At 42.2% G+C, this 18,137-nt stretch overlaps 1 protein-coding gene across 1 annotated transcript in view; it reads left to right on the top strand.

Annotated features, from left to right (window-relative positions):
* The window catches only part of SSPN (sarcospan), a 45,966-nt gene extending 33,292 nt beyond the window's left edge, over positions 1-12,674 (top strand). The window contains exons 2-3 of the mRNA XM_086401656.1: positions 1,587-1,673; positions 8,359-12,674. Coding sequence (XP_086257782.1) covers positions 1,587-1,673; positions 8,359-8,724 — 453 coding nt within the window. The 3' untranslated portion in view covers positions 8,725-12,674. The remainder of the gene's footprint in view (positions 1-1,586; positions 1,674-8,358) is intronic.
* Positions 12,675-18,137: the final 5,463 nt, after the last annotated feature.

Raw genomic sequence — 18,137 nt, 5'->3', positions numbered from 1 at the left:
ATGAATGGTAGCCTGCCAGGTTTCTTTGCCCATGGGATTTTCCAGGCAAGAATCCTGGAGTGGATTGCCATTTCCTTCTCCAGGGGATCTTCCTGACCTAGGGATTGCACCTGGGTCTCCCGCATTGCAGGCAGATTCTTTACTGTCTGAGGAGGGAGATAAATTAGGAGTTTGGGATTAGCAGATAAACACTATATATAAAATAGGTAAACAAGAAGGACCAACTGTATAGCACAAAGAACTATATTCAATATCTAATAATAACCTATAATAGAAAAGAACCTAAAAAAGAAATATATATATATATATATATGCATGCGTGTGTGTGTGTATCTGAATCACCTTGTTGTACACCTGAAGCTAACACAACATTATAAATTAACTGTGCTTTGATTTTAAAAATTGTTTTAAACATAGATTATGTTTTATAAGCTGCCATGCCTCTTGCAGCCTTCTTTCTGTCAGGCGCAGCCCCGCTTTTTCCGTCACTGACACTCAAGAGCTTGAAGATAGCTTTCTATTTCTCCCATTCCACTGTCCACCCATCAGTCACACAATAGTCAAGATGTATAGATTTTACTTTTACTTCACCTTTCCTCTCACCTCTTTCTCTGCCGCTGTCCACCACCCTCTGAGCTCTGGCCCACTGGATGGATTAATCCTGCTTTTAGATGAGTAAAACAAGATTCTGATGTTTTCACTGCCAAACCACCCAACACCCACTGCTCATTTTCCTGAAACATGTCTTGAAAAATGTCATTCCCCTGATCAAAAGTGCTCAAGGGAGCCCCACTCTTTGCTAAATCAGTTCTACCTCCCCAGATTTTCCACCTACCTTTCCTGCTCTATATTTTGTTATTTCCACAGTGGATACATGTTTATCCCTCTTTCCACACACACTCCTGTGTCTGTGCTATTGCCCATACTGATTCACCCAAGCTACCTGATTTAAGGGCTGGCTCCAGCATTTACTAGCTTTGTGCTTCTGTTTCCTCATTTATAATACAGGGATCATAATAGCACCTACTTCATAGGGTTTTGTCCTGATTACATGAAGAAATCCACACAAAACTTAGAAGAGCCCCAGCCACAAAGTATCCAGTGACTGTTAGTGATCATTACTATTATCATCATCCCTTTCAAGAACCATTTCAAATCCACCTCTTTAGCAAAGGCTTTTTTAATTGCCCAACTCAATGTTGTTTTTTTCCTCTTTTTGTACTTCTCTGAATAGCATTTGACACAGAATGCCCTGCCTTAGAATAGTGTGTGCACTTACTGTGGCCTGGCCTGGACTATACAGTTACTGAGGTTGAGGAAGTTTTGTTCATCATCGTATGCACTGAAGGACCTTGCATAGCACCTGGCACATCAAAAGGGCTTAATAAATACTGGCTAAATTGAAATAAATTGACTTTCCTATTTTTAAAACTCCGTTCCACAAGCTGAGGAAAAATATCCCATAAAGATAAGCAAATGAAATGAACACCTTGATAACAAGAATGTTACTGGTGAAAGACACAGAGATTGATGTCATTGGAAAGCTTGCCCCGATAACATCCTTTCATCCTTGTTCTTGCTTGCAGGTCTGCTTAGTGGCCTATCTCGGTTTGTTTATGCTTTGTGTCTCCTATCAAGTTGACGAACGGACATGTATCCAGTTTGCCATGAAAGTAAGTTGTCATTTTTCTTTCTCTTTTATCGTCACATACAAAGAAACATGAGTACAAAATCAAGGAGGACTTTTTAAGGGGTTGCATATCTGATTATTCTAGAAATTGGATTTTTAGGCAGGCCAAAAAATGTTTTAGGAGGGTATTCATCCAGCCCCCAGAGGTAATGCAGACTTTTTTTTTGGTAAGTCTTAATTTCCACGAACTGGATTTGCACGGAGCATATGAAGTCTGTCCTCCAATGCCCTTAAAAGGAATATCGAAAATTTGTCAGTTCAACAAAACACTTGGCTAAGAAAAAGGTGTCTTAGATCAGTGCCCACTTTCCTATTTTGAATTTTTTTTTTTTAGAATACTTTAATAACAAAGCAGTCTAAGTGCATTTCCCCTTGTAGGTGGGATCACTGAGGCAGAGAAAAGTATATTGGGTACACCCAAATGATCTGTGCCAAGAGTGTGAGGGCAAAGGTGGGAGATTGAGATATGCTTGGTGTAGCAAGTGTGTGTCTTTCCTGTGTGTGTCTTTTTCCTGTTAGAGATGGTGTGTTTGGTTGGAGCCAATTCAAGTACACAGCATTTTCACTGCACAGTAGAATCTGCTCTAAAGGGAAACACAGACACACCCTTTAGAAGTTTAGGGAGATAAACACCCCACTCAGCCATCAGAGTTAGTAGAAATTCAATTCGTACATTCTCTTTCGACTCCTGCAGCAGAGAACAAAAAGCTTTCTGTAATGTTGGTGGTGTTTTTTTGGGGGGGGGGCGGGGATGTGTATCCACTCACATTGTTTACTTTTCTTCTACAAGAAAACACACAAAAACTGGATACTCTTTATTTCACTAAAATAAGAAAGCATAGGGCATAAGAGTAAATTAACTATATCATTTGGAAATTACAAAAATGAAGAAAATAAAATGTCAGTATATTGACATAAAAAACAATGTGCTGATACGTACATCTATGTATACATATTTAAGTCACTGTAAAAGAGTAACTAGTGAAGAAATATTCAAATTATTTTGACTCACAAAAAAACTGGCTACACAAAATATATGGTATGATCATACAAAAATAAAAAAATAGCTCTTATGTACAGAGAAGAAAAAAATAGTTTCTCTGAGTGGTGGGATTATAGATACATTCTGGTAGGTTTTTCTATTCAATTTTGAGGTGTTCTCCAATAGTTAGATGTAACTTTTCTAATTTAAAAATTGAATGGATGCTATTTTAAAAATTGATAGAGTTAGAATTTTTGTGGATGTGCCTCACTTGGAAATTTTACTTTTTCTGTCTGAGGGTGTTCCTTAAAGAAGGCCAGACTAAGCAGACATCATCCCTGTTTACTTTTTGAGTAGAAGTCTGAATAAACTGCAAGGCTTAGTAATGGTTTTTTTTTCAAAGCCAGAAAGCCTAGTAAGAAATGATATGTTAAACCATGTGAACTTCATTCATCAGGTTAAAAGGGCTCATCAATTTCTATGAAACGCCCTCATCTCCCTCTCCCTCTCCCCCATGATCCCAGGAGACAGTATCATCTTCACAGAGGCCCCTAAAGCCCAAACGTCTTCACTTAAGGAGTAAGGACAAATAAATAAAATAAAAAAGGCATTGCTAATGTCAGCCAGGTTGAGAAGTCCCCACTAGGAAGATCTCATTAGCTATCTTTTTTTTTCCACCTGTGACAGACATTGACAACTACAGAAACACTTTCTCTTCTCCTGAATGTGACCTTTCATGATGCTAGTTTCCAGCTCTCTAAGGTGCCCGCTGTATTATCTTCAGGTCGAAAATAAGCTTCAGTCAATCTCAGGGTTTTCCAAAGTCTACAGCCACTCTACCCTTGTGCTTCTCTCATCGTTTAAAGGAGAGGGGATGAAATGCACCTTCCTGTGGGGTTTCTTACTAGCAGAACCATTTTAGTGCTTGATATCCTGGCCACACTTTGGAGAGAATTTCCTTGTGTTGAACGCCCAGATGGCCAGCACAAGCCATCCTCCGAGGGTGATGACAGTGCCTCACTGCAGCCTGTGCTAGTGAGCGCGCGCGCGCGCACACACACACACACCACACACACACACACACACACCCCTCCCCTTTTCCTTACAGAAATAGCCACGGCAGCTTGTCTTTTCATCTCAAACTAGCACAATCTTTCCGGCGGCCCTTTGGCAGGCCCTGTAAGCATCCTTCCATTCTTCTCCTTGGACTCTGCTCCTGAGCTTGGGGGGCCATCTGGCCGCGGATTGGGCCTCCTGCCTATTCTCGTGGCTCTATTTTCTCGGGGCTCACCTTGATGGTTTTCAGAACCGTGTCCGGTTCATGTGCTTGCGGAAACAATCGGGAGTCACATTCCCTGTATTGGAGGCGCAATGGCCCGGTACCCACCGCCCTCCGGGAGGCCCCCGGGCTGCCGCCGCTTCCCCCTGCCCATCGAGGAGCAGAGGGGTCTTACCCTGCCTGCCACTGGGAAGATAATTAAATTGAAGCCGAACCGCCCTCCTCACGAAGTAACTGAATGCTGAAGCGGCGGCCGGGTACCAATTAGAGGCGGCGAGCGCGGGGCCGCGGTTACATAAGTGCAGGGGGCGCCCGCCTCTGCCCGCTGTCCTGCGCCGGCCGCCGGCGTGTCACCCGCAAGACAGATGAGGCCGGAGCCGCGCTGCTAGCAAGATATATTTGCTGGCATTCCCAAGGTCATCGTAAACACTTACATTGATAGTTTATTTGTGCCTTGTAGGCAAAACCAGCCACTTGATTTTAAATTACAGATTCTGACCCAGAAGCTTGTTGCTATCGGCTGAGTTGAAAGCCGCGAAGGAAAAATGCTATAGCGCTGCAGAAGTGGCCCATAGGCTTTGGCCGATCAAGTCTATATTTATGTCTTGAAATGGAGAAGAAACTTGATGCTGTGGCTCACTCTTGTTTACTTGGCCCGATGCTTTTCTGCAGTGGGAGAAGCAGAATCATCATGTGTGAGCTAGTGCACCAATGAAAATGTATTCGTATTTAAAGGAGCGGAGGGGCATGGCTTTCATTGGTGCTTTTGAGGCTTTTAGCATATTTAAGATACTCGGTTAAAACTGAGTAATCTCTCCGTATTTGTGTAAATATTTACATCTTTTATACAAGCCAAGTATGTTTTGTTACTCTCACCTGACATAGAAGACAAAGATTGATATCCTAAAAGTCCTGAGAACAGGCAGCTCTTTCCACGTCTACTAATGTGTTTATTTCACACATACTTAAATAGTGCTACTGCGTACCAGCCACTGTTCTAAGCCCTGTACATATATCAACTCTTTGGATCCTGAGAATAATGCTGTGAAGCCAGTGTTAGATGAAGACACAGAGGGACACATGGGATTGATTAATTTGCCCAAGGTTCATAGTTAAGGGGGGAGAACCAGGATTCTAACCCAGGCTGTCTGGCTCCCCAGCACATGCCTGTAATCCTCATCCAGCCCTGCTGTGCACTTGGTAAATGTCTTGGCAAGTCTTTTGATCTTTAGGCCAAAAAGTTCTCTTTTAAAAAGAGACAAAACTCTCATTTCAGCAAATGGATTTTCATAATGGTTATGAGAAAAAAAAATTTTTTTTCAACAATTTGACTAATTTACACATCAAGATTAAGGGATTATTGTCATTGTTTCAAGATAATGAATCAGTGGGTGCTCTAGAAATTCTCTAAGGATATATATGTGAGTGTGTGTGTGTGGGGGGGTGTATGACAAGACTTCCTTAGCGCCATCCATTGATGACAATAAAATGTGTAAAGAATACTCTAGTTGGGGCCTTTCTAAAGAAGCAGATGACTCTCCGGTGGGAAATTATCCCTTTACTTTAAGACTTCTCTGCTGGTAGAGTCTCTGCTGTATCCGTGTTCCCAGAGCAATTTGTTCCCAGTCCCCTGCGTCTGCACTGGAGACGCAGCTTCCAGCAGCAGGCATGAACCACGTGGCCAGCACAGTTTAGTCTGGTCCTTGGCATCAAGGGTTTGAAGTCAGTTGTCAAGCCTGAATATTTCAAAAACAACCCAAAATGTTTCAGATACTCTGCCTCAATGAGCCCACAAAATAAATCCATACTTTTTAGCCTATTTTTGTAGAAAATATGCCCACTGAAAATTTGGGGGACAGGCAGAACCAAGGCTGTGCATTCAATATTACAAATCAAATAGTTCCTCTTAATTTTTATTAAGATAGTGCCACTTTGTGTGTTTGCGGTTCCCCTCCTCCAAGAGAGAATAAACATGTTATGCATAGGTTATCCTTGTTATGTCCCTGAGATAGAGGTTTCCATAAACTGCGTCACATGTGAAGAAACGTGGGTTATATGTGACAATCCTTCATATGATTTGAAAATGAAAAAGGGAGTGTGTGTTTAAGATGTTTTTGTTGAGCAGATCCGAAGAACCCCTGCATTCTTTGCTCTTGCAGCCACGTGAAGTCCAAGTGGCTTTAACCAGGGTCTATTACCTTCTTGGGAGAAGGCAATGGCACCCCACTCCAGTACTCTTGCCTGGAAACTCCCATGGACGGAGGAGCCTGGTAGGCTGCAGTCCATGGGGTTGCTAAGAGTCGGACACGACTGAGCGACTTCACTTTCACTTTTCACTTTCATGCTTTGGAGAAGGAAATGGCAACTGCCTCCAGTGTTCTTGCCTGGAGAATCCCAGGGACGGGGCAGCCTGGTGGGCTGCCATCTATGGGGTCGCACAGAGTCGGGCACGACTGAAGGGACTTAGCAGCAGCAGCATTCTCTTCTTGTGTCTATAGTGAAGTTTCCAAGCAAACCAGATCCATGCACAGAGCCCCAACACACACACACACACACACACACCACACCACATTGCCCACTCAAGAAGGAAAAAATAAATTTTGAAGTATTCTATATTTAAGACTTGAAATTGTCCCTGTGTGGAAAATCACTAATCTGTAAGACTTATGTGCATGTATTTTATAATTTTACATGTATGTTTTTATTTTGAGTTGCATTTACTTGGACGTGGGGGGAGGGCATAATCTTTTCAGAGCAATTTTTTAATTGGAGGATAATTGCTTTACAATGTTGTGTTGGTTTCTGCCATACAACGGAAATCAGTCATACTATATATACTATATATATAATATATAATACCATATTATATAATATATATATATATATATATATATATATACTCTTGCCTGGAGAATTCCACGGACAGAGGAGCCTGGCGGGCTACAGTCCATGGGGTCACAAAGAGTCCAAAGATTCGGACTTGACCAAGCAACTAACACTTTCAAAGATATATATATATATATATATATATAAATCCCCTCCCTCTTGAGATTCCCTCCCCCTCCCTCAGATCAACTTTAACCTGAACCTGGACTGGATGTGCCTGATTTTCCTTTGAGGAGTTCACATTCACCAGAACTGCTCTATGAGCACCTTTTGACTATAGGCGTGCAACTCTTACACTAAGAACTTATTCAGTACACCACTGCCAACAGCTGGGGACTCTGTTCCTTATCGAGATCCTCAGAGGCTGGACCATCAAGAGGAAGGATTCCAGTAGGGAAGTCCAATCACAAGAAGATTTCTTGTTCTATAAAATGGTTTATATAGCGGTCACATCAACAAGCATTCACAATTTCATGATCAAAATATTTCAGGTTTAGGGTAAATGTCTGAGTTGTTCAGGGATTCCATGGTTCTCTAACAGCAGAGTTAGAACTTTCACCAGACTTTTCCATTCTAAGGCTAACATGCAGGCTAATGGTGCTTAGAACCTTGGTGACCAAGGGGCAATTTACAGCTTATTTTTGTGCTCAGAAACTACATGGTTATAGGTCATCTTGAGATGAGACTTACAGATGATGAAGCTAACATTAAGTAACCTACTTTCTGGAGCTATATGTTTTTTTCTCCCAGCAACTTCTGACTGGGGATATTGGCATTCCTGGACATAGTTTGGCAACCACTCCATTGAGCATGCTTCCCAGGTGATGCTAGTGGTAAAGAACCCGCTTGCCAGTGCAGGAGATGTAAGAGACCCGGGTTCGATCCCTGGGTCAGGCAGATCTCCTGGAGAAGGAAATGGCAACCCACTCCAGTATTCTTGCCTGGAGGATCCCATGGACAGAAGCGTCTGGCATGCTACAGTCCATGGGGTCGCAAAGAGTCAGACACAACTGAAGTAACTTTGCACATACACAAGCCACTGAACATAGTTTCTTGTTTTTTTATTAACACATGTTGCTAGTTGACCAATCATTGCCAGTTTGGGCCAACACAGTGTTTACCTTGCAGAAACATGTTTTCCACTTGTAGTGTTGTTGCAGTCTTTATATCAGCAATCATTAAGGTCAAAATAAGCACAGTCTGTCCTTCAGGGATGGCTCTTGTGTTTGGGATTCATGTAAGCTGCCTGCTATACCCACACACAAACATCCCCAGATTAAGCTCAAATTGTTGGCTCGATTCATGAAAACACCCTCCATCTGTACGACAAATGAAAAGACCATCAGAGTTTCAGGAAGGCTCACTAGCAGTCCATAAGGAGCCATTGTCACATCTTGGGCACCATGTTTCTGAGGAGAGAGGGGGAGCTTCCTAGCAGAGAAGAAGTGTTCTGTATTAGCTTTGGCGGTAGTCATCCAGCATTCTCTGTAACTGGAAAGCCTTTCCTCTGCTTTCTTGCAGCTCTTGTACTTTGTGCTGAGTGCCCTTGGCCTGACAGTCTGTGTGTTGGCCGTGGCGTTCGCCGCTCACCACTATGCCCAGCTCGCACAGTTTACCTGCGGAACCGCGCTCGACTCCTGCCAGTGCAAACTGCCCTCCTCCGAGCCCCTCAGCAGGACCTTTGTGTACCGGGATGTGACCGACTGTACCAGCATCACTGGCACTTTCAAACTGTTCCTACTCATCCAGATGATTCTGAACTTGGTCTGTGGCTTGGTGTGCTTGTTGGCCTGCTTTGTGATGTGGAAACACAGGTACCAGGTCTTTTATGTGGGTGTCAGGATGAGCTCCGGGACACCTTCCGAAGGTCAGCAGCAGAAGGTCTAACATGCTTGCTCAAAGGTGGAAGAGAAAACAGCAGCCTGACTGAGAGGTTTTTGTTTTTTTTTAAAGAAGAGAAAGAGAAGGAAGAAAAACTTTTGACAATCATCAGTATTCACCATTCTAAAGGAATATTTTTCTATTTTTCAGGAAATGAAAGAGCATTTTTTCAAGTTTCCATAGTATTTTTTTAAATAAATTCTTAAGATCTAAATTGACTTTGAGATGTTAAAAAAAAAAACAAACCCACAGAACAGAGAGAGAAAGGTATAGATCTACCTTTAGAGTCTGGAGTCTATTCTTAATACTCTTGTATCTATTACTTATATAATCTTCTTTCCTGTTAGTCCAGCTTGATTAGGACAGTTTCAGGCCCACTTGCTAAATTTTCTAGAATCTTCCTCCAGCCCCTCATCCTTCCTGCCATGATTGTCACTACACTTCAGAGGAAGGCAGGAGGCAGGACCTAGGGGAGAACTGAACAGCCAGGGTGACTCTCTCTGTTCTATTTTCCTTGGTAGAGATGTCTCCAAGGCATAAAAACAGCCTAAAAGAGCAGAGTAGAAAGGGAAGAGACTTTGTAAAAAGGCTAAATAATTACAAACGCCTGGGCTGGGGTGGCCTTTCTCCTCTACTGCCATGGTTTGGGTCCGTAAGCAGATCACTTAGTGAATGCTTTGGATGATTGTCTGCTTCTCAATAATTGAAAGTTGGTGGTAGCTATATTCTTAATGGGGCTTCCCTGATGGAGAAGGCTTAAAAATAATTACATTATGCTTCTATTCTGTCATCTAAAACAAATCATTAAAACTAATTTCTAGCTAATTGTTAATTATAACGATGCTCAGAAGTCTATTTAATGAGCTCTGGCTGTACTTACGTAGCACCATCGGTATTAGGAGAAATTACTCACAAGAGAGGAGGCTCAATGATTCTTCCTTCTGAAAGCTAAGCTTTACAAGGGAGAAAAAAAAATTTTTTTTATTAATAGCTCAGGTTAAAAATACTCATTTAAATAAAAACAAGAGCATTTGTAATGGGAAATGTTTATACAAATAGCACATTTGTGATGTTTTATAAAGTTTCTCTCTTGGCAGCTAAGTACTTTTGAGGAAGATTGGGTAATGCTGATGTGTTCCATTCATGAAACTCTATTTGATATGTAATCCTATTGTTGATTTGTATGCACAGTCGACTAGAGCCTTAAACTAATATTTTGAGGTCCTTGTTTGAACACCGGGCCATTGACTTGGAGGGTAGTTTTCGGTTTTGTTTTGTTTTGAAGTGACTGACTTAAGAGTACAAGTACACTATGTTGGGAGACTTTCCTCCCTAATTATTGTTATCATTGAATTTGGAACAATATCAATGTTTTAAGGAAGGAGCTCAGATGCAAATTCATGTAGCATAAATGTTACCAAGAACTTTCTTTATTAGGCTGCTGTGTTGAAAGCAGGAACTCAAGATAATAATTGAGCTTAAATGTGCTTTCTTCTCCACATTGCCTATAGATATATTTTACTAATAATTAAGTCCTACCCTTAAAAAATAATTTCTGTGTTTGCCTTATAAGGCATTTGAATAATTCCATTGATTGTGACACAAGTGTCAATTATTACATACTATAAATATAAAAAAAAAAACCAGGAAATATTAAGTTAGTTGGAGGATTATAAATACAGTTTATGCCCTCCAGATAAAACACTTGATTAACAGATGTTAAAACCTTTTAATGTATTGACTTGCTTTAAAAATGACCTTCCTACATACTAGCTCAGGCCAAAAATGCACATTTGGGGGCTTAGTGGATGACTCGAGAGCAGAGGTTTGATCATGCACAAAAATTACATCAACACAACACCAAGCCTCTTGGTGACAGCCTGAAAAATACTTTGTGCCCTGTTTTTAAAAAATTCCAATAACTGAGTCCACTTTTTATTTTAATAGTTTCCTACAAAAGAAAATGATTGATACTCTGTGGGCTCTTTTTTAAAGAGTAAGAAACCAGTGCTTTAATGCTAATTACTATGAATAAAGCACCCTTAGAAGCACACTCTGAATACCTTAAAAAACTTTTTTTTTAATGGCAAACACTACAAATTTTTCTATCAGAAAATTAAATCCTACACAACACTAAGGTGCTCCATGCTTTACAAGCAACTCACAGGGTATTTCAAATGGTAGAATAACTCTAGGTTATGTGCTTCCTTTTTTTAAAATAATGCAACCAGTAAGAACTGACATAATGATGAACTTGATAATAATCAGGAGACATATATATACGTATATATGATGTAGGGCTTCCCAGGTGGCTCAGTGGTGAAGAATCTGCTTGCCAATTCAGGAGACACAGGAGACGTAGGTTCAATCCTGGGGTTGGGAAGATTCTTTGGAGAAGGAAATGGTAACCCACTCCAGTATTCTTGCCTGGAGAATTCCGTGGATAGAGGAGCCTGGCGAGCCACAGTCCATGGGGTCACAAAGCATCGGACACGACTGAGTGACTGAGCACACACCACATATATGTTGTATATATAATGAGGATTTTGCAATTGTGTGACTGAATCATTCTGAAACCCCTAAAAAAAGAAAAAATTTAATTACTTTCAAGAATTAAAAATAAAATGAAAAAAATTTAAAAGGAAAGAAAGGGGAGATTTCTGTGCTGCCTACTCACTGTGTATTGATACATGTGAGAATTGTGTTGCATGAATAACAAACTGCTTTGGGCTGAACTTGAAGTATTTTGAGGTTGTGTTTTGCAAATATTGAAGTTACAGTAATGGCAACAGAAAAGGAACAGATACAGAGCTTTACACTTAGCAAAATGTTACATTTAAAATCTGACAAGGAGCCAAGATGGTGACTGTCTCTTCTAAACCATGGAACAGTAAGATTTGCGCAATCCTCCTCCTCTCCCACCTCCTTCAGGGGAATTAAATGAATCAAGACTTTGAAAAGAGGGGGAACAGCCAGGACTTGGCAGCACTTGAAATAGGAGGAATACAGCAGCCTAAATGTGCAGACTTTGTAACCAAGCCCACCCGAGATCGGTCTGTGCTTTCACGTGACCACCATCTGTGCCTCCCTCGCTCCATCCAAATTTGTGTAGGCAGCTCCTTGGAGCCATTCCTAAAAATATAGCTACACCAGGCCCTGGAAACTGTAGTCAAGTAACAGGCTTAAGTGTTTTCCCTCCTTGAGTTAAACCTCCATTAGATCTCTTTTGAGGGACCTTTCAGCTGCAGACATCAGTGTGTTCTGACAGCGAAACACGTTATGTGTGTGTTTTCTATTTGGATCCAGGGCATCAGGATACAGTTCATCTTCTTGTACTTCCTCTCTGGCATGCAGTATTTCTGGACTATGTTTATAAGTCTGTTTAGTAAAGGGTGGGATAGAGGATACCAAGGGAGTTTCCAAGGGACAGAGATGGATCAGTTAACGATAGTCAGAAATGAACTTAAAAGTTGCCTTGAAAAACCAGTCACATCCTATCAGGACGCATACCTTTACGTTTTCTAGCTCCTGTCGCTGAACTGTTGCTGGGTAGCCGTACATTTCTATAAATCCTGCTGACTCAGTTCTCACTGTACTCCAAAGAACTCGATCATGTGTTTACATGTACATGTATTCAGGGTAGTGTTACAAAGTGCGGATGGCCACATATATTGACTCACAGTGGAAACATTCATTTGGAGAAAGCCTCGGTGGCTCAGCCTGTGAAATGAGCCTGTGATGGGTTCTTCTAATTGTCTAGTATTTTATTATCTCAAAGAATTAGTCCCTTTGAAAATATTGGTCTGTACTTTGGTGCTGCGGTTTTGTTCTTCTGGCGTTGAGGGTAGAGTGAGTAGAAAACAAAGTGTATCTTACATGTTTGAGGTGGTTGTTTTTGAGAGGGTGTGTATAATGTAGATTTCCTTTGTTAATAAAATTTTCATAATCTCTGAAAATGCCATGTTTGAATGTGTTTTAAAGTGATGGTACGTTGCACATGAACTAGTCTACATAAAATCTCTCAACTTAGTGTTTACATCAAAAATCTGGGTTTAGAGTAGACAAGCACCAATATGAATTTTGACTCCTTTGTTCCAGTGTTCTTTTGGTATGCTACATCCATTGTCAAAGTCAAGGTTGTAAATTCTCTCCAGGTAAAGAGAATTGAAAAAAAATTTTTGCAAAAGATACTTGGAATGCTGATCTTCATTTATACATATAAATGTTAAGTAACATGCATGCTCGGTTGTGTCCAACTCTTTCCAACCCCATGAACTGTAGCCTGCCAGGCTCCTCTAACTATGGGATTCCAGCAAGAATACTGCAATGGGTTACCTTTTCTTCCTCCAGAGAATCTTCCTGACCCAGGGATCGAACCCACATCTCCTGCTGCTTCTGTATTGGCAGGCAGATTCTTTGCATTGCCAGGCAGATTCTTTACCACTGAGTCATCTAGGAAGCCCCAAATTTGGCCTAAAAGAATGGGATACATGTCGAGTATTATATGCTCAATCATATTCAACACTGAATTATACATAAAAACAGACAGCCTATTCCATTTCAAACCTGAAAACAAGGGCTCCTTCTTACCAACTTGGAGGCAATTTAAATAGTTGATTAAATTGTAAAATGCTAGTTCAGCTTGTAGAATGCCAAAGGAAAAGGGTAACAATTATGCTCTGAGCTGGACTTACTATCCTTAGTCCTAAGACTGCTAGTCTGAGGGTTAGGAATCTGACTCTCTTTCTGGCTGTGTGACTTTGGACAAACCATTTAGTTTTGTTTCTTCATCTGTAAAGTGGAGAAAAACATAACTGCCTCACAGAGTCATGGGAAAGTTAGATGAAATAGCACTTTGCAAAGTGGCTCATAGAAGAGGCTTGATGAATATTGGGTTTCCTCCTTCCTTGCATGCATGCTTGCTAAGTCATTTCAGTCATATCCAACTCTTTGCAACCCCATCGATTGATTGCATCATCCCAGGTGGCACTAGTGGTAAAGACATGGGTTTGATCCCTGGGTTGTGAAGATTCCCTGGAGGAGGAAATGGCAACACACTCCAGTGTTCTTGCCTGGAGAATCCCATGGACAGAAAAGCCTGATGGGCTGCAGTCCATGTGGTGTCAAAGAGTCAAACACGACTGAAGCAACTTAGCATGCACGACTGTAGCCTGCCAGGCTTCTTTGTTCACGGAATTTTCCAAGTGTGAATACTGGAGTGGGTTGCCATTTCCTCCCCTACTGTATCTTCCTAACTCAGGGATTGAGCCTGAATCTCTTACATCTCCTGCATTGGCAGGTGGGTTCTTTTTAACACTTCCTTTTATTAATAAGCCAGGAACAATATCAAATGGGCATCAAACAGAAATTCTGCTTTTAAAATAAGATAGTACCAGTTCTTACTGATGATGTGCATGGAATCATTTGCTGGTGGGATCCCTATTTGTTGGTATACACACCTGGATGTGTCATCTTCTCTCAAGACTTCTCTCTGGCAGAAGTAGAAACTGAGACATTTCTCCTGATTTTTATAGCCCTTGGAATTTTATGTAACAGAAGCATGTTTAACTCCAACTCTTAAAGTGTAACTTTATCAACCATTGGTATTATACATTATCACTCTACTGCTTATTAGGTTGTAACGAACAATCCCTCATTTATTTAAAAACCAACCATTGAACACCTTTAATATGCTTGATTCTGTGGATCACTGATTCTCATTCAAGGATCACAAAAGGTTTTATTTTTATGTACAGTCAGAAAATATCAGCGAATCTCCAGGCTGGATAGGAAAACATATGTATAAATCTTTATACTTGTGGTGAATTTAATTATTAAAACCCTACAGCCAAAAATCTACTTTTTCCCTTGATACAGTCTATCTTTGTACTTCAGGACAAATTATTATAAATTGTTTTTTTACTTGACAAATTCATCTTTTATAAGTTAGTGTTTATGAAGTACAGGACTAATGTCAGCTACTGCACATTGAAAATTCAGATTGTAAGTGAATGAAAATAAAACTAATGTGTGGGGATGCCAGCTTGGAGACAATATTTCATTCTTCTATTTCTTTCCAACAAATATACATATATATATATACACACACACACATATATGTTTATTCAGGTTTCCCTGGTAGCTCAGCTGGTAAAGAATCTGCCTGCAATGCAGGAAACCCCAGTTTAATTCCTGGATAGGGAAGATCCCCTGGAGAAGGGATAGGCTGCCCACTCCAGAAGTATTGGGCTTCCCTGGTGGCTCAGACAGTATAGAATCTGCCTGCAATGAGGGAGACCTAGGTTCGGAAGATCCCCTGGTGGAGGGCATGGCTACCCTCTCCAGTATTCTTGCCTGGAGAGCTCCATGGACAAAGGACCCTGGTGGGCTATAGTCCCTGGGGTTGCAGAGAGTCAGACATGACAGCAACTAAGCACACAGCTGAGCATGTTTATTGATTATTCCCAAAGCCTGGGTTCTTAGAGGAAGCCTTTTTCTGTTTGGAAAGGTCATCAGAAAGATCCTTTAATCAAAGAGATGAGGGATATACACTCAGCTTTATTTTGGGGGAAAAGCAGATATTAGGACAATAATTCAAATTATTAAATTATTTCAATTCAATTGAATTGATTTCAACTGAGAATGAAGCCTTGTGTTTAACAAGACCCTCTGACTGGGACAAGGGAGGAAGATGGGATGACTTGTGGGACATGTGCTGGTCCTTCCTCTTCCATGTGAGTCCTGCTGGAGGGGGAGATAGGGGTCCCTGAAATGCTGCTGCCAGGAATTACAGAGGAGGCTTGGACAGTGTCCAAAGAGAGGCTGAACAGTGAGAGGCCAGGGGCACTTTGTGGTCTCTGAACAAGGACACATTGAAGACACCTCTCTCTGCAGGGGGTGCTCTGACTACTCTGTCTTTCTACTCAGACCCTTCTCCCCAGAAACTTAGTGTATTGTCTTCCCAACCGGGTGTGTTTGTAGAGAGCAAGAGGATTACTCTCAAGGGCCAAAGAAGCAATGGTTCTTGTGACTGGAGAAGATGACTGTAATCTTATGATTCGTCTCCCAATATCTTCCTAGCTGCTGCTGCTGCTAAGTTGTTTCAGTAATGTCTAACTCTTTGTGACCCTATGGACCATAGCCTGCCAGACTCCTCAGTCCATGGGATTCTCCAGGCAAGAATACTGGAGTGGGTTGCTATGCTCTCCTCCAAAGGATCTTCCTGACCCAGGGATTGAACCCACATGTCTTATGGCTCTTGCATTGGCAGACGGGTTCTTAACCATTAGCATCACCCGGGAAGCCCACGTCTTCCAAGGCCCGTGTTGAATAGACTGTTAGCACCTAGGGAGGGTGTGGAAGTGGTGTGCCCGCAGAGCGAACTGTCGGAAGTAGAGGACCCGGAGTCTGAACATTATGGGATTAAAGTTCACACCAGCCTCAGTGGGTTATTTTTACTTCTCTTTCCCTCAGGATAGAATTCACATACTCTTACAAAGTAAGCAATGTTCCCTCAGATAATTTTACAGGCAAGAGTGGATTTCCAATTTTTTATTAAATTTTTTTCTTAGGTTGCAACAAAAGTGACCAAAGGATGGTTATACAACTGAAAAGAGAGAGCGCACTTATGCATTTTACTATAGAGAAGTTTACACTGTGGACATTGAGCTTGGCTATGTATCCAGCAGCTGGGAGCATGTCCTTGGACAGACGTAGAGAGGAGAGACATCTTGAGTGTATCTGGGCCCTGGATGAGGGGGCTGTGAGAGAGAAACTGGGTTCTACTTGGCCTGGCTTGACTTAGAGTAAGAGCAGCCGTCCTGGTACAAACCCTCACACTGCCAGATTTTGAAGATTTTGAAGTTGACCTGACGACTCTAGGTCAAATGTCCAGGACGACCACTTCTACTTCTGAGATGTATATCTCTCTCCTGGGCTCTCTACTCTTCCAGAGAAGAGACCGCTCCCCACCCCCACCCCATCCCACAGCAAAACCTGCCCCTCCTTCATGTCCTGGCCCATGCCCATGAGACTCAACTAAGGTGTTGTTCACTCTGGTGCGGGGTGCAGGGTTGGGTAAAGGCCTTGAATACAGTTGTTGTTCAGTGACCTCATGGACTGCAGCTCACCAGGTTTCCCTATCCTTTATCATCTCCCAGAGTTTGCTCAAACTCATGACCGTTGAGTCAGTGATGCCATCCAACCATCTCATCCTCTGTCGCCCCCTTCTCTTCCTGCCCTACATCTTTCCCAGCATCAGGGTCTTTCCCAATGAGTCGACTCTTGACATCAGGTGGCCAGAGTATTGGAGCTTCAGCTTCAGCAACAGTCCGTCCAATGAATATTAAGGGTTGATATTCAGGTTTGATTTCCTTTAAACACAGAGATGCTTGAAAGTATGGTTTTCATTTTCATAGACTATTTCTAAAGATCAGAAAATGTCTCAGGTCCATGGAAAGGAGGCATGATGCCAAAGAGGGGAGACCTGCCCGGTTGTCCTTCCAACCCAACCCTGTGGGCAGCCACCTACTCTGTCTGGGCAGAGGAAGCAGAGCTTCAGAGCTTGCGGGATGTGGAGAACATTTGCCCTGGGCCCTGACTCCGGCTATGGCTTGGGAACCCGCGTAGGTTTGTGGAGGCTGTGGCCGCTGGTTACAGCTGAGCAAACGCCAGCTCAGACTCATGGAAGGGAAGCATGCAGAGTCTGTGGGAAGGACTCTCTCCTCCCACCATCTCAGAGGGCTTTTTATTGTGGAAGACAGAATGGGGAGGCAAAGGGAAGAATCCATGTGGAACCTCACTACCCCTAGTGCCAGGCTCCCTGAGCATTGCCTGTGACAACTCACCAAGGTTGACTGCTTTCGCTCAGACCCCAGGCTCCTCTATTCATCCCACACAGAACACCCTCGGAGCCTGGCTTGGCTTCAGCCTGATGCCCAGGGGAGAACGTGTCAGGCAATAAGCAGGAAAAAAATGCTCATGTCTTATTGAAAAAGGCCCAAATTGTAACTTAACAGGATGATCTTCTTTCTAAATTTTTACTTCCAAAATGTGCTTTCCCCCCAGAGTCCTTGAGCACAGACCTGTGGTTTTCTCTCTTGGGTTTTACAGTCTTTCTGCCTCAAGCCAAGAGACTTGGCTCCACTCCCCCTGAGTCAGAGTCTCGGCTGGTAGCTGAACCCAGGAAGCTCTGGCCCCACGTCTCTCCCTGGAACCACCAGACCACACAGCCTCCTGGGCTCAATCCTTTGGCTGGGTGTCTTGCCTCCTCTTTGTTTGGAAAGAGATGTCTTACGTAACCACACAACCTACTAAATGCTCCATTGTCTTCCACTTGGGAGAACTCAAAATAACCCATTCGTGACTTATGACTTATCACAAAGATGGAATCTATTACCCACCTAGCCACAGCCCCCAAG

Source organism: Bos grunniens, chromosome 5, assembly GCF_055505025.1.
Source record: "Bos grunniens cultivar Pamir isolate PY7600 chromosome 5, Bosgru_T2T1.0, whole genome shotgun sequence".
Classification (NCBI taxonomy): Eukaryota; Metazoa; Chordata; class Mammalia; order Artiodactyla; family Bovidae; genus Bos; species Bos grunniens.
This window is presented reverse-complemented; position numbering and strand designations above follow the sequence as displayed.